Here is a 16,444-nt window from a genome sequence, read left to right as displayed (position 1 = left end):
GGCTTATGCCTGTCATCCCAGCACTCTGGGAGACCGAGGTGGAGGATTGCCTGAGCTCACAGGTTCAAGACTAGCCTGAGAAAAGAGACTCTAAAAAATAGCCAGGCATTGTGGTAAGCATCTATAGTCCCAGCTACTTGGAAGGCTGAAGCAAGAGAATCGCTCGAGCCCAAGAGTTGAAGGTTGCTTTGAGCTATGATGCCACTGCACTGTACCTGACAAAGTGAAACCCTGTCTCAAAAAAAAAAAAAAGTACAGGCTGCTCAAAGTCAATAGATGGCCTGTCCCTTTGGAATTTCCTGCTGCATGGTTAAGGTAAGAACCAACTTGGGCAGCGCCTGTGACTCAGTGGGTAGGGTGCTGGCCCCCAAAACCGAGGGTCGCAGGGTCGAACCTGGCCCTGGCCAAACTGCAACAAAAAATTAGCTGGGTGTTGTGGCGGGCACCTGTAGTCCCAGCTATTCGGGAGGCTGAGGCAGGAGAATCGCCTAAGCCCAGGAGTTGGAGTTGGATGTTACTGTGAGCTGTGATGCCACAGCACTCTACTGAGGACAATAAAGTGAGACTCTGTCTCTAAAAAAAAAAAAAGAACCATCCACAAAGAGGGTGATTAAAGGTTGTGAAGAGGATTAGCAAAATAAGGGATGAGGAAGAGTAAGGTTTGGGGTAATGGAACCATAGTTAGGAGGCTGTGTCTCCCATATGGGAGAGACAGAAGGGTGACTGGGTTCATTCCGGTTTGGGCAGTGAAAAACAGTGATGTGGGAGGGAGACAGTAGTAGGACCTCAGCAGAGGTGAGTCTGAAAGTGGAAAAAAATGCCAGCTCTGTGTGAGCTGCATGAGGCACATAAAGGTTTGAGAGAATGACCTACTGTCAGTGGTGGCTTAGGCCAGTTATGCAGCTCTGGTGGCTGCTCAGCACCAAAAGAGGGAAGGCCTGAGGGTAGACTGAAGATGACTCTGAAAAATCCTGTAGGTCTCTGGTGTCCGTTATGTTTTTGAGCAAGAACACCTAAGCATGATCTTTCAAACACAGGAAGGGTGGAGCATCGTTAGGAAATCCCAATTTCCCCAAGGTGAGAACGAAGATGGTTCTTACCTTAACTATCCAGTAGGAAATTCCAAAGGGACAGGTCCTCTATTGACTTAGAGAAACTTAAATGAGGAGAGGGAAGGTGCGTCCCTAGACGAATTGAAAGGCCATAGCCAATTCAAGTTCCGCAACATCAAAACAGGCCCTGCTCAGGAGTCTGAGATCAGCCTGAGCAAGAATGAAACCTGTCTTACTAAAAATAGCTCGGCATTATGGCAGGCAGGCACCTGTAGTCCAAGCTACTTGGGAAGCTGAGGCAAAAAGGATCGCTTGAGCCCAAGAGTTTGAGGTTGCTGTGAGCTATAATGCCATGGCACTCAACCCCAGGGTGACTAAGTGAGACTGTTTCAAAAAAGAAATAAAAAGAAAAGAGAAAAAAAATTAGCTGGGCAATGTGGCAGGTGCCTGTAGTCCCAGATACCGGGAAGGCTGAGGCAAGAGGATCGCCTGAGCCCAAGAGCTTTAGGTTGCCATGAGGTAGGATGATACCACACACTCTGCCCAGGGTGACAGAGTGAGTCTCTGTCTCAAAATAAATAAATAAATAAGATACCACAAATGGGGCTAGCTTGAAATAACAGACATTTATTTTCTCATAGTTCTAGAGGCTAAAAGTTGGAAAACAAGGTGTCAGCAGGGTTGTGCTCCCTTCGAAATGTCTAAGGAAGGCCTTCCTTGACTCTGTCCAGCTTCTGGCAGTTTCTTGGCAATCTTTTGCACTCCTTGGCTTGCAGATGCATCACTCCAAGCTCTGCCTTCATCATCATGTGGCATTTTTCCTGTGTGTCCGTCTCCACGTGGTCACTTTCTTATAAGGACACCAGGCCAGGCACAGTGGTTTAAACCTATAGTCCCAACATTCTGGGAGGCTGAGGTGAGAGGATTCCTTGAGGTCAGGAGTTTGAGACCAAGGCTCATCTCTACTAAAAATTGAAAAATTAACTGGGCATTGTGGTGGGCACCTGTAATCCCAGCTACCTGGGAGGGTGAGGCAAGAGGATCCCTAGAGCCCAGGAGTTTGAGGTTGCTGTGAGCTAAGCTGAGGCCACAGCACTCTAGCCTGTACACCACAGTGAGACTCTGTCTCAAATAAATAAATAAATAAGGACACCAGTTATATTGGATTAGCGGCCCACTCACACCAGCATGACATCAACTAACTACATCAGCAACGATTGCCTTTCCAAATAAGGTCACATTCTGAGATACTGGGGGGTGGCACTTCAACATGTTTTGGGGGAGTAGGTGGACAAAATTCAGCTTATGACAGGACCAGAAACTGTTTGAGTTGAGTTGCTTCCTAATCTCGGATAAAGGAAAATGAATGATGGTGTAAATGCATTCTGTAGGTAAGATTTTACCTTCGGGGCAAATAGGGTACTTGTGCATTACATAGGTGTCACCTGTCCTTAGATACCTTGTGTCCTTTATGAAAAAGGGTTGGGACAGATACCGACTGTCAGTGAGTGAGGTGTTGGAAGGGACTGGGCAGGCAAGGGCATCATCCACATATTGTGTCAGAATGGAATTGCAAGGGAAAACCAGATCCATCAAATTAGCATTCAGAGTCTGAGAAATGTTGGTTTTTTTTTAAGTCAAACTCAAGCAATCCTCCTGCCTCAGCCGCTCAGCTGGGACTACAGGTGCCGGCCACAATGCCTGACTAATATTTTCTACTTTTTAGTAGCGATGGCGTCTCGATCTTGCTCATGCTGGTATCGAACTCCTGATGTCAAAAGATCTACCCACCTTGGCCTCCCACAGAGCTAGGATTACAGGCGTGACCCACCATGCCTGGTCCTGGAAAAGTAAAGGTTTCAATGAACCAGTGAGGCATAGCCATCAATGGTTATTGTTGACTTTCCTGGGGAAAGTGAAAAGGGACTGTGGGTGGCGAAGAGGTGTGGTAAAGAATGCATGGAGGCTCTGATCATTAAGATGTGTGTTGAGCGATGCCAGTGGCTCAGTGAGTAGGGCACCGGCCCCATGTACTGAGGGTGGCGGGTTGAAGCCCAACCCCAGCCAAACTGCAACAACAACAACAACAAAAAAATACCCGGGTGCTGTGGCGGGCGCCTGTAGTCCCAGCTATTTGGGAGGCTGAGGCAAGAGAATTGCCTAAGCCCAAGAGCTGGAGGTTGCTGTGAGCTGTGATGCCATGGCACTCTACTAAGGGTGACAAAGTGAGACTCTGTCTCTGAAAAAAAAAAAAAAAAATGTGTGTTGTTGGGCAGTCTGGGATAGACGCCTGGATAGTGTGTGTACTTGACACTAGTAGGAACCTTGGCAGGACTGTTTACAGCCTGGAGGTCTTGAATTCCCAGTATCCTTTATCATTAAGGTTCTTTTTTGAGGCAGAGTCTTACTATATCGCCCTTGCTGGACTGCTGTGGCATCAGAGTGCTGTGGCATCACAGCTCACAGCAACCTCAAACTCTTGGGCTTAAGTGATTCTCTTGCCTCAGCCTCCCAAGTAGCTGGGACTATAGGCACCTGCCACAACGCCCGGCTACTTTTTTGTTGTAGTTGTCATTGTTGTTTAGCAGGTCCAGGCCAGGTTTGAACCCACCACCCTTGGTGCATATGGCTGGCGCCATAACCACTGTGCTATGGGTGCCAAGCCAATCACTAAGGTTCTTGAGGACAGGATGGGACTATTGCAGGGGCTAGAAGTGGGTATTAAAGACTCTGAATGATGGCTTGGAGGCCCCAGGAGGAGTCCAGTGTCAAAAGCTTAGTAAAGCAATTTCAGGAGGGCCAGGAAGGATCTCTTTCTACCTTAAAAGGTGCAGCTGTCGGGTGCAGTGGCTCAGGCCTGTAATACTACCACTTGGGAGGCTAAGGCGGGTGGATTGTCTGAGCTCACGGATTCAAGACCAGCCTGAACCAGAGCGAGACCTCATCTAAAAATATAGCCCAGCGTTGTGGCGGGCACCTGTAGTCCCAGCTACTTGGAGGCTGAGGCAAGAGAATCGCTTGAGCCCAAGAGTTGGAGGTTGCTGTGAGCTATGACACCACAGCACTCTACTGAGGGTGATAAAGTGAGACTCTATCTCAAAAAAAAAAGGTTTGACCTTCCAGATATTCCCTCTTTTGAAATGGATGCCCAAAGAGATTCAGAAATGCAAATCAGCAGACCTTGAGTTGTGGGTGTCAGGGAGAGATTGGTGTTTATGGAGGTAGAATTTGTGAGGTTGTGAGGAAGTTTAGTGGACTGAGATGGATGGAGTAGGGCTAGCAGCTGGGAGAGATATTCCACTGGTGAACTTGGAATGTTATTCTTCCAAATTGACAGACTATCCCTTTCTTTATTGGAATAGTTTAAATAAGAAACTGTTGGGCTAGATAGGAGGGGGCCCAATGAACCCAGAATGGCTCAAAACCATACAGCAAATTGTGGTCCTATTGCCATCATTGTTGTGTACTGAGATCAGGAGCCAGGGAGACTGACAATTATGGCAGAGGGTGAACCCCCAGGTCTGCGAAAATCCTCGCAGGACACCCTTTCAGGGTGAAAGACACCCCTGTCTTTCAGGGGGTTGATGGTTATTTTCTCCTGCATGTTGAGGGGTATTTGTGGACACAGGGGAGAAAGTTTGCTGGGAGTGAGTTACCAGGGTGACTAAATCTTAGATTCAAATTCCTTTTTTGCATTTTAAGCTGGACACTCTCAAGTCCATTGTCCCTTTCCTTTACAGTACCTACAAGTGTCTCTAGCAAGCCTTGGTTTTGTGGTTCCAGTGGACCTGACAGAATGCATAATTTGTCTTTAACAGCTTAAGTTGTAGGACCGTAAGTTTGTATAGTGTGGATTTAATTTTTTCTTTCATGACATCCTCAGACACTAGGCTATCTCCTGAAATTCTGTTATTGAGGCATTTCACCAGAGATTTTTATTTTTGAATCATATCTCTAATCTCTGGTCTCATATGTTACAAAACTAGTGACCAAGGTGGAAATAGATTAGGTTTGAGTGATTTCTATACATTTTCTAACCTAGGTATGTCACTGGAAATGGATTCATTCCTCTGTTGACTATACTCCTAAGTCTTAGACTAACTAGAGGTACAGGTATTGGGATGGTGTCTAAGAGACTTTCCCCAATATCATTAGCTCTATGCCTTAGAGGTGTCCAGGCTGGGGTGGACATCCTCATTGCCTGTGGCTTTTAGCCTTTTCATATAAAAGCAGCAGCAGCTCTAGAAGAGACCAGCAGATGGACAATTTGATATAAATTGGAAAGTCCCAGAGAGTAAGCTCCTAGTATGGTACTAGCCTACACTGGCTGCTAGATTCTTTTCTGTTTTTAATGGGGCTGAGGTTAAGTCTTTTTTTTTTTTTTTTTTTTTTTGAGTCAGAGTCTCTCTTTATTGCCCTTGGTAGAGTGCCATGGTATCACAGCTCACAGCACCCTCAAACCCTTGGGGTCAAGTAATCATCTTGCCTCAGCCCCTCAAGTAGCTAGGACTACAGATGCCAGCCACAATGCCTGCTTATTTTAATTTTAATTAAATTTTGATTTTTTTTTTTTTTTTTTGAGACAGAGTCTCACTTTGTCACCCTGGGTAGTGCCGTGGCATCATAGCTCACAGACACCTCAAACTCCTGGGCTGAAGTGTCCTCCTTGCCTCAGTTTTTCATTTTTAGAAGAAACAGGGTCTTACTCTTGCTCAGGTTTGTCTTGAACTCCCGAGTTCAAGCGATCCACTTCGGCCTCCCAGAGTGCTAGGATTATAGGCGTGAGCCCCCATGCCTGACCGCCCACTTATTTTTAGAGACAGGGTCTTGCTCTTGCTAAGGCTGGTCTCAAACTCCTGAGCTAAAGCAATCCACCTGCCTCAGCCTCCCAGAGTGATAGGATTACAGGTGTGAGCCACCATGCCCAGCCCCCCACTTTTTTAAAAAGATGGGGTCTTGTTGTTTTGCCCATGCTGGCCTCAAATTCCTAGGCTCAAGTGATCCTCCCACCTCAGTCTCTTGAGTAGCTGGGACTACAGGCATGTACTACCAACCTGCCTTTCAGATAGGTCTTTAGGTATGGCATCTAAGTTGGAATGTGCCCAAAGTTTAAAGATTGCTCACCACAGTAGTGGAAGGCAGGTTAAGTGCCAGGGTGTCAATGGGGAATTAGCGAGCTGAAAGGCAGGAATCAGGGGCAGATAGTTGTTCCCTCCAGTTCAGCCCCCCTTCTTACAATCTTTCAAGGCCAAGATGAAGCTTCAGAGGTCAGACCAGACCACCCAGGCTCCCTGACTTCCAAGCTTACTCTAGGGTGCCCTTGCCTCCTGGCCTTCCCATCTCAGCCTTGTCCACTCTGGGTCATCACTGTCTGGGAACAGGTATGTCTCTCCATTGGATAGTGAATCCCATGAGGAAGGGCTCTGGGCTTTCTTGGTCACCTCCGTGTCCCCAGCATCATCCAACACAGTGAAATGAAGGAAAGAATAAGAACTCAGGCGTCCTCAAACTTTTTAAACAGGGCCAGTTCACTGTCCCTCAGACTGGTGGAGGGCCAGACTATAGTTAAAAAAAAAAAAAAAAAAAAAAGCACTATGAACAAATTCCTGTGCACACTGCACATATCTTATTTTGAAGTAAAAAAACAAAACGGGAACAAATACAATCACACCGCCTCATGTGGCCCACGGGCCGCAGTTTGAGGACCCCTGGGTGAATGAGCATATTCAGTGTGTAGAGAAGGGATCACATCAGTACTAAAAAAACACCATTGCTTCTCGGCCTTTTGGCTAAGATCAAGTGTAAGAAAAATACTAAATTTTATGTATCAGTTTTTTGCTGCAGACCAGACTTGTGCTAACTGCACTGTTATTACTAGTCATGGTTAGTAGTAACACCACTAAATAAGGAATTAATTATCACAAACCATGAGATCAGGTGCTATTCTCCAAGTCCTCCCACTCCGTCATGTTCTTCCATCTCTCCCCCCTTCCTAACTCTTCTTCCATTTTGCTCCCTCTCCTCCCTAGTATACCTTTGTATTTTTCCCTTCTAGTCTTCTTTCCTGGCAGTCCTCCTTTATATTTCCTACCCCAGCTAGTCATCCTTCCCAAATTCCTCTCCCATCAGTCCCCATTCCCTACCTCTTCCGGCCTCCCTTCGTTTCAGGCAGGGCGCCTTCCAGATGAACTCCATCTTGGTGAACAACAGACTGATTCAAGAGTGCAGTGTGGTCAGAGACTGAGGCCATGAGGCCAGAGATGAGTCTGTTTTAATTGTTAGGGAAGGGCCTTTGGAAATAATTCTCCCTACCCTCTGTGCGTGTCCCATCTAGTTCGGGAAGAAAGCCACTTCCCCTGGAAAAGTTCATAGCTGGATGGTGTGAAGGGCTGCTGTCTAGGGCGGCAGCTAGACAAGGGCACGGGGCCTCAGAGAACACTGATGCGTTCAGCTAGCCCCTGCATGTCGTGGTCCTGTGGCGGAAACACCCCAACAATTTCCCTGCTTGCTGGCAGCATGGAGTCAGGTAGTGGGTGCTCAGCCACGAACTGCTCCCAGCGTGCGTCATCACTCTCGTGCGTGATATACCGTTCGCCCATCTTCCCCTCCAGCTCGCGGAGGTCCAGCCATGTTTGATACTCCTGGGCCAGGGAGAAGCAGGGTTAACTCTGGCACTAGGGCAGTGCTTGGACGCTATCTGTTCTGCTAGTGGGAGTTGGGTACCAAAGGTGAAGCCACACCTTCCCAGCCCAGAAATTTAGCTTCATCCCCTCCGCAGCCCAGCCAATAGGAGACCCAGCCTCCTTCCAGATCCAGGGAAAAGGTCGGTATCCATATCCTTCACTATCTGCCTGGCCAATAAGCGATGTAGCTACACCCCTTCCTCCAACCCAACCAATGGGTAAGCCCCGCCCCTTGCATCACCTGTAACCAGGGGTGACTGAGAGACTTGTCCACGCTGTAGCGCTTGCGCATCTTCACCTGCAGCAGGTTGTTAATGAGGTCGATGGCTGCACAGGAAGCACAGAATTTAAGCCCTGGGTATGAGGGGTTGCTCCTCCTCCAACAGAACCCCCAGCCTACCTACCTGCCATCAAGCTCTGCCATCTGTATTACCCCTGGTGGTTTAGAAGCCTTACCTGTGCCAATCACTCAACCCCCTCATTTCCTCATTAAATTACAAATTCAGCTCCTCCTGCCTGCATGAGTCTACACTAGCTCCTTCTCCTCACCAGTTCTCTACCTCAGTTTTCCTGTTTGTATGTCACCTCCACAATTTTTGTCATACACAGGTACATAAAGGTATACTTACACTATTCTTCATTTAGGTTTTTTTTTTTTTTTTGAGACAGAGCCTCAAGCTGTCACTCTGGGTAGAGTGCTCTGGCATCACAGTTCACAGTAACCTCTAACTCCTGGGCTCAATCGATTCTCCTGCCTCTGCCTCCAAGTAGCTGGGACTACAGGCGCCCACTACGACGCCCCGCTATTTTTTGTTGCAGCCATGATTGTTGTTTGGCGGGCACAGGCTGGATTCGAACCTGCCAGCTCAGGTGTATGTGGCTGGCGCCTTAGCCACTTGAGCCACAGGTGCTGAGCCTCTTCATTTAGTATTTTTATTTAAACCAACTTATTTATCCAAGATCTACTGTTATATGTAAATGGACAAAACAAGGTGAAAAACTGTGTGACTAGTATGCTGCCATCTGTATAAAGGGGAAATAATATATGTTCACTTATTTTCTTGCATATGTATAAAATATCTCTTGAGGGTAACTGGAGACTTGTAATAGTCACTGCCTTTGGGAAAAACAGACAAAGAAAAGGAATTAGAGACAATTTTCACTGTAGGCCTTTCTGTATATTTAAAAATGTGAACCATCTGAGAATTTAAACTATGCCAAAAGAAAACAAGGTAAAATTTCATTTCATTTTAAATGAATTCATTTTTTAAGGTGAACATACATGTATTTATTTTGTTTGAAAAGAAAAAATAGGGCCAGGGACAGTGGTTCATGCCTGTAATCCTAGCACTCTGGGAGGCCGAGGTGGGTGGATCACCTGAGCCCAGAAGTTAGAGACCAGCCTGAGCAAGAACAAGACCCCGTCTCTAAAAACAGCTGGACGTTGTGGTGAGTGCCTGTAGTCCCAGCTGCTCAGGAGGCTGAGACAAGAGAGTCAGTTGAGCCCAAGAGTTTGAAGTTGCTGTGAGCTATGATGCCATAGCACTCTACCTAAGGTGACAAAATGAGACTCAAAAAACATGGGTTTAAAATGGAAACTTCATATTACTCTGGTCAATGAAAATCTGACGATCACTTGCAATATCCATAAAAGTAAAATGAAAATACAGACAGTCTCTGACTTATGAGGGTTCAACTTACGATTTTTCAACTTCATGAGGGTGCAAAGGCAATATGCATTGGGTAGAGACCATACTTCAAGTATCCACTCAACCATTCTGATTTTCAGTTTAATATTCAGTACATTAGATATTTGATATTCAATTATAAATTAAGGTTTGTGTTAGGTAGTTTTTCTCAACTATAGACTTTTCTAAGTGTTCTGAGCATATTTAAGGTAGGCTAGGCTAAACTAGGACGTTTGGTGAGTTCAATGTATTATGCATTACAATATTTTTAATTTATGATGGATTTATCAAGACCTATCCTAACCCCATCTTTAAAGTAATGTTATCAGATGATAGTCGGTCACTGTTGCAAGCAGAAGGCCCAGAGTTTGAGGCTCATTCTTTCCGAAAAGGACACTAGTGTGGCTCGGGGCCTGTAGCAGTGATTACGGTGCCAGCCACACGCACCAAAGGTGGTGGGTTCGAACCCGGCCTGGGCCTGCTAAACAACAATGACAACTGCAACAACCAGGTGTTGTGGCAGGCACCTATAATCCCAGCTACTTGGGAGGCTGACTCAAGAGAATTGCTTAAGCCCAAGAGTTTGAGGTTGTGGTGAGCTGTGATGCCAAGGCACTCTACTGAGGGTGACATAATAAGACTGTGTCTCAAAAAACAAAAAAAAAAGACACTTGTGAGTCTCAAGCTTTAAGAAAAGCCAGCACCTACCTGAGGCTCTCTCCTTGATGAGAACCCCTGTGGCTAAGCCCTCCCTGTGTGAAGCCATCTGAGGATAAGCTGTGTGTACATAGGCACCCTGCTCCAGCTAACACCCACAGGCTTCTCACACCGGTCTCTCCACACTCAAACTCACTCTTGCACGCACAATATACCTAAACTGAGGGACATTCTGAGTAGGTCCTGAAAAACAATCCTGAGGATCCTCAGTATGACTGCAGGACTCAAGTTGTCCCACATTCTTTCCACTTAGTGCTTCTCTCAGGCCCACCACCAAGACTTTCTCCTGCACTGAGCAGCCTCCCTGGTGCTTTCCCCACTCTAACTTTGTGAGGCTGCATTCTCAGAGGGGACTCTCTCCCCTTCTGCTCTTCACAGACCACTCAACAAGCTGCTCCCTACAAGATCGCTGTCCAAATCATCACAGTATTCCCAGAGGCGAGGCCGGTCAGTACCAGACACACAGAAGCACTCAACATGTATGTGTTTATGGTTATCAATAAACAACTGGCTCCGTAGCCTTCCTCCCACACAGTCTTCCTGAACTCTCTGGCTCTAGCACCTGCCCCTGGCCTTCACCCCTAAATATCTCACCCCTCTCCCATCCCCTGACCTCAAAGCTCCCAGCCTCAGGACGAAACCTTCCTAGGCAAATCCCCAAGGCGGCAGGTTGAAGTCACCAAGGCTCAGTGCCTCTACCTAGCCACAAGGCCAAAGTCCCCAGATGCGGACATCCCAATGTCTGCCTCGGTCCTGACTCCTCTCTCCTCCCATCTCCCATCTGCTCCCAGCTCAGGGAGGATCTCAGGGTCTGCCCTTTTCTTGGACTTCTTCAGAAACCCTCCATGGCCGGGTCTTTAGACTGGTCACCTCTGTCACCAAACTTGCCCCCAGGCTTCAAGTCCATTTTCACCCTAGTCATACCCAGCAGAGTAACCAGAGCCCAAGTTGCCCACCTTTTGCGGGGTTAACCCTTTCAGGGACATAACCCTAAAAGCTCTAGATCCCACCCAACATCTTGGAAGTATGTGGCTCTTCTCCTGGATACCTCGGCCATTTGGCTTCCCCAAGTTCAGTCCTTCTCCTGGTCCCACTGTAAACAAGTCAAGTCTCACTCAGCTCCTAAGGCTCCAAGTATCTGTCTTGGCCCTTAGTTTTCAGCCCACGTAACCTAGCCTAGGCCTGAGTCTCTGGGCCCTGCCCACAGTTCTAGACAGGACTTACCCAGCCTACCTTTTACAAAACCACCCTTCCCACAGTCCTGTCTCATCGCTGGACTCTGCCCCTTCAAGGTGCCAGGCTCAGGGCCCACCTATAGAGACCCCACCCACTCTTCCGCCTCCAACCCTGGCCGCCCACCTGCGTGGTCAGGGAACCCCACCTACCTCCAGCTGAGATTTGGCTCCAGGGACTGGCAGGGTACATGAAGGCAGCGTTCTGGATCTGGTCGTTGATGTCCTCATCCTCGTTAAAGGGGAATGTGCCGCTGAGGCTGACATACATGATCACGCCCACCGACCACATGTCCAGTGAGCGGTTGTAACCCTGGTTGAGCAGTACCTCGGGGGCTAAGTAGGCTGGGGTGCCCACCACTGAGCGGCGGAATGACTTTTCACCAATGATGCGTGCAAAGCCAAAGTCACACAGCTTCACCTGCAGAAGGTGCGGGGTGCAGGGTCTGAGGGCCTGATAAAGCCGTCCCTGGTATTCCAGAGAAAATTGAATATTGTTTCAAATGCGGCCTCCTCCACTCATTAGCTGAGTGACCAGGCAAGTGACTTCCCCTCTTTGTGCCACAGTTTCCTCATCTATACGAGGAGCAGGATTATAACCGGACCCATCTCAAGGGGTTGCCGTGAGGATTACACAAGTTAATCCAGCCAGAGCACCCAGGACAGGGCCTGACATGCAGTGACCACTCAATAAATGCTGCTTGCTGCCACATCTCTGCCACCTGGAATGACCAGGTCTTTCAACCTCCTTGTGCTTCTGTTTCTTCTTTTGCACAGTGGAGATTTTAATAGTCCCTACCTGAAAGGGTGGCAGTTTAGATTAAAAGAGTATATGTGTTAGGAGCAGTGTCTAGCACAGAATGGGCCTCTGTAATCGCAAGCCAGGCACCTAACTTCTCTAGGCTGCAGTTTTGCCATCTGTATTGGGATTTTTTTTTTTTTTTTTGAGACAGAGTCTCACTGTCACCCTCGGTAGAGTGCCATAGAGTCACAGCTCACAGCAACCTCAAGCTCTTGGGCTTAAGCAATTCTCTGGTCTCAGCTTCCCAAGTAGCTGGGACTACAGGAGCCTGCCACAATGCCAGCTATTTTTTGTTGCAGTTGTCATTGTTGTTTAGCTGGCCTGGGCTGGATATGAACCCACCACCCTTGGTGCATATGGCTGGCGTAGAGACTGTATTGGGATGTTAATAGCAGCCTTCTCTAGGACTTTTCTAGGAATTAAATGGGACTGGGTGCAAAGTGCTGCTAGTATGTGCTTGCTTCTCCTTCACTATCAATATCTAAGGTCATGGACAAGCTTTTTTTTTTGAGACAGAGTCTCACTTTTGTTAACCCTAGGTAAAGTGCTGTGACATCATAGCTCACAGCAGTCTCAAACTCCAGGGTTTGAACAATCGTCTTGCCACAGCCTCCCATGTAGCTGGGATGACAGAACCCTGAAAACAAGCTAAGTGAAAGGAGCCAGTCACAGAAGACTATATGTTGTATTATGGAATGATTCTATCCATTTATATGAAATGTCCAGAGGAGGCAAATCCACAGGGGTAGAAAGATTAGTGGTGGTAGTGGGGGAGGGGACAGGAATGAGGAAATGATGGCTAAGAGGTATAAGTTTCTTTTTGGGGTGATGATAATGCTTTAAAATTGACTGTGATGATACACGTACAACTAAACTGTGAAACTACTAAAAGCCACTCAATTGTATACTTTAAATGGATAAACTGTATATTATGTAAATTATATCTCAATATGCCTATTTAAAAAATCAAAAGTAGGGTGGCGCCTGTGGCTCAGTCGGTAAGGTGCTGGCCCCATATACCGAGGGTGACAGGTTCAAACCCGGCCCCGGCCAAACTGCAACCAAAAAATAGCTGGGCGTTGTGGCAGGCGCCTGTGGTCCCAGCTACTCAGGAGGCTGAGGCGGGAGAATCGTTTAAGCCCAGGAGTTGGAGGTTGCTGTGAGCTGTGTGAGGCCACGGCACTCTACTGAGGACCATAAAGTGAGACTCTGTCCCTACAAAAAAAAAAAAAAAATCAAAAGTATAGCTCTTCCTACCACAGAGCCTTTGCACCTTTGCACACACTGTTCCCTCTGCCTAGAATACTTGTCTCCATAAAAGCTGTTTCTCCTTCTGCACAGAGATTTTCTGACTCTCCAACAAGGTTATACATCTTCTGGTAATATGAGTTCACAGAACCATGTTATAGAATGCATTACAGATTTAATGACATTTGAATAACAATCTGATCAACACATGACATGCTTAGCCCTCTGTGATCTGCACTGTCTAATATGGTGGCTGATAAGGAAATGTACTTCCCAAAATGTAGGAAGTGAGCCTGAGGAACTGACTTCTAATTTCATTTTAATTAGTTTACATTTAAAAATTGATCCTTGATTCAGTTCTTTGAAAAGTTAAATATGTTAGGAACAACTTGGGCATGTCAATCCATTTTCCCAACTGTTAATCTTATAAAATCTAAATAGAAATCAAGCTTTTTCTTTTGAGATAGAATACAGCCTAAAAATCAAGTATTTCTGATGAAAATCTAGCATCTGAATTGAGATAGGGTCTAAATGTAAAAAACACAAGGGCCGGGCAAAGGGGCTCACACCTGTAATCACTTGGGAGGCCGAGGCAGGTGGATTGCCTGAGCTCACAGGTTCAAGACCAGCCTGAGCCAGAGCAAAACCTCATTTCTAAAAATAGCTGGGCACTGTGGCAGTCACCTGTAGTCCCAGCTACTTGGGAGGATGAGGCAAGAGAATTGTTTAAGCCCAAGAGTTTGAGGTTGCTGTGAGCCATGACACCAGAACACTCTACCAAGGGTCACAAAGTGAGACTCTGTCTCAAAAAAATAAATAAATAAAACACACACCAGATTTTGAAGATGTAGTATAAAAAGCAAGTAGAGGCTCAGTACCTCTACGTCAAGTGGCTAAGGCGCCAGCCACATACACCAGAGCTGGTGGGTTCGAATCCAGCCTGGACCTGCCAAACAACAATGACAACTACAACCAAAAAATAGCCAGGTGTTGTGGTGGGCACCTGTGGTCCCAGCTACTTGGGAGGCTGAGGCAAGAGAATCACTTAAGCCCAGGAGTTGGAGGTTGCTGTGAGCTGTAATGCCACAGCACTCTACCCAGGGCGATAGCTTGAGGCTCTGTCTCAAAAAAAAAAAAAAAAGAAAAGCAAGTAGAATATTTCATTAATAATTTTTATATTGATTATATGTTGAATAAAGTAATGTTAAGATAAATTATATTATTAAAATTAATTTCACCTTGTATCTTTTTTAATTTTTTTTTTTGAGACAGAGTCTCATTATGTCACCCTCTGTAAAGTGCTATAACATCACAGCTCAGCAACCTCAAGCTATTGGGCTTAAGTGATTCTCTGCCTCAGCCTCCCAAGTAGCTGGGACTACAGGCGCCCGCCACAACGCCCAGCTATTTTTTTGTCGCAGTTGTTGTTTAGCTGGTCCAGGCCAGGTTCAAACCCACCTTCCTCAGTTGGTGTATGTGGCCAGCACCCGAACCACTAAGTAATGGGTGCTGAGCCACGCATGGCTATTTTTTGAGATGGAGTCTTGCTCTTGCTCAAGCTGGTCTGTAACTCTGGACCAGCAATCCACCTGCCTTGGCCTCCCAGAGTGCTAGGTTCACAGGTATGAATCACCACCTGGCCTTCAATGTTTAATATCAGAAACATTTTTGGGCTGGGCTCCTGTAGCTCAGTGGTTAGGGCACCAGGCCACATGCTCTGGGGCTGGTGGGTTCGAACACAGCCCAGGCCTGCTAAACAAATAAACAAAAAAATAGCTGGGCATTGTGGCAGGCGCCTGTAGTCCCAGCTCCTAGCGAGGCTGAGGCAAGAGAAGCGCTTGAGCCCAAGAGTCTGAGGTTGCTGTGAGCTATGATGCCATAGCACTCTACCCAGGGTGACAAAGTGAGACTCTGTCTCAATCAAAAAAAAAAAAAAAACCAAAAAACCAGTTAGATGAAAATATTTCAAATTGTATATAAAACCAGCACATTGTATCCCATGATTGCATTAATGTACACAGCTATGATTTAATAAAAAAAAGAAGTTTGGGGTTTTTTTTTTTGTAGTTTTTGGCCAGGGCTATGTTTGAACTCACCACCTCCAGCATATGGGGCCAGCGCCCCTACTCCTTTCAGCCACAGGTGCCGACCTGTTTTCAGTCTTTATTTAGAAGTTTGGTGACATTTCTGTTACCAAAAATATGCCATAGGAACTTCATTCTTGTTTATATCAATTAACCCATGTAAAACTGGCTCCATTATACATTTTATTACTTTAATTTGCAGTTTCAAACAACAACAAGAAATGAGGACTTACTGCCTTAGGGAAGGAAAGGGGTGTGTCTGTTTTTCCTTTTTTTCTTTCCTCCCTTCCCCTAGCTGGACAGCAGACACTGTGGGGGTCCCCAAAGAGCCAGCAACACCCCAGAGAGGCCAGAACAAGAGGATGCTCCACTCCCAACACCACTGAATTGCTTTTGCAGCCTCTGATTGTTTACATCTGACTATATACATGAGAAAGAAGTCCCCACTTATTTAAATCATTGTCATCTTGCCTCTGTACACAGGCTGCTGAGACTGTATCTTGATAAATACAATCCCCACCTGCCACCAGCATTGACTGGACTTCCCCCAAATCAGAAGGGGACATGACTGACCTGAGGAAATGGGTCAGCTGATGCCAGCAACACGTTTTCTGGTTTCAAGTCACAGTGGACAATGTTCTTGAAGTGAAGATGTCTCAAAGCCACCAGGATCTGAGGGAAGGAGATGGGGCTGTAGAAAGGTAGACAGGCATTGCCCAGACTCCACATCCAGTAGCTAGCTTCCAGACACATCCACCCTCTCTCTGCACCCCTTAAGGTGCCCTATCAGGGTCAGGGAGGTATTGGAACACCCAAGAGTGTCAGTACCCCAGACCCATTTACACCAGAGATGAGAGCTGGATGCAGAATTCTAGAAAATCTGGGCTAGACCAGAGTGGCTGGGACAACCCTAAGACCTGAGACCTGCATGATTAGCT

The 16,444-nt window shown here is 46.7% G+C and overlaps 1 protein-coding gene and 1 pseudogene across 3 annotated transcripts in view; one reads left to right on the top strand and one right to left on the bottom strand.

Moving 5' to 3' along the window:
- The first annotated feature begins 6,821 nt into the window (after positions 1-6,821).
- On the top strand, positions 6,822-6,954 carry LOC128597751 (uncharacterized; annotated as a pseudogene).
- A 326-nt stretch (positions 6,955-7,280) lies between these two features.
- The window catches only part of PRKD2 (protein kinase D2), a 42,303-nt gene continuing 33,139 nt past the window's right edge, over positions 7,281-16,444 (bottom strand). For all 3 annotated transcript variants that reach the window (XM_053604167.1, XM_053604166.1, XM_053604168.1), the window contains 4 exons: positions 16,080-16,178; positions 11,526-11,793; positions 7,977-8,062; positions 7,281-7,693 (listed from right to left, as the gene is read on the bottom strand). In XM_053604167.1, coding sequence (XP_053460142.1) covers positions 7,481-7,693; positions 7,977-8,062; positions 11,526-11,793; positions 16,080-16,178 — 666 coding nt within the window. In that variant the 3' untranslated portion in view covers positions 7,281-7,480. The remainder of the gene's footprint in view (positions 7,694-7,976; positions 8,063-11,525; positions 11,794-16,079; positions 16,179-16,444) is intronic.

The sequence above is a fragment of the Nycticebus coucang genome, chromosome 10 (assembly GCF_027406575.1).
Source record: "Nycticebus coucang isolate mNycCou1 chromosome 10, mNycCou1.pri, whole genome shotgun sequence".
NCBI classification, from domain to species: domain Eukaryota; kingdom Metazoa; phylum Chordata; class Mammalia; order Primates; family Lorisidae; genus Nycticebus; species Nycticebus coucang.
Note: the sequence above shows the minus strand (reverse complement) of the source record. Positions and strands in the feature narration are given on the sequence as shown.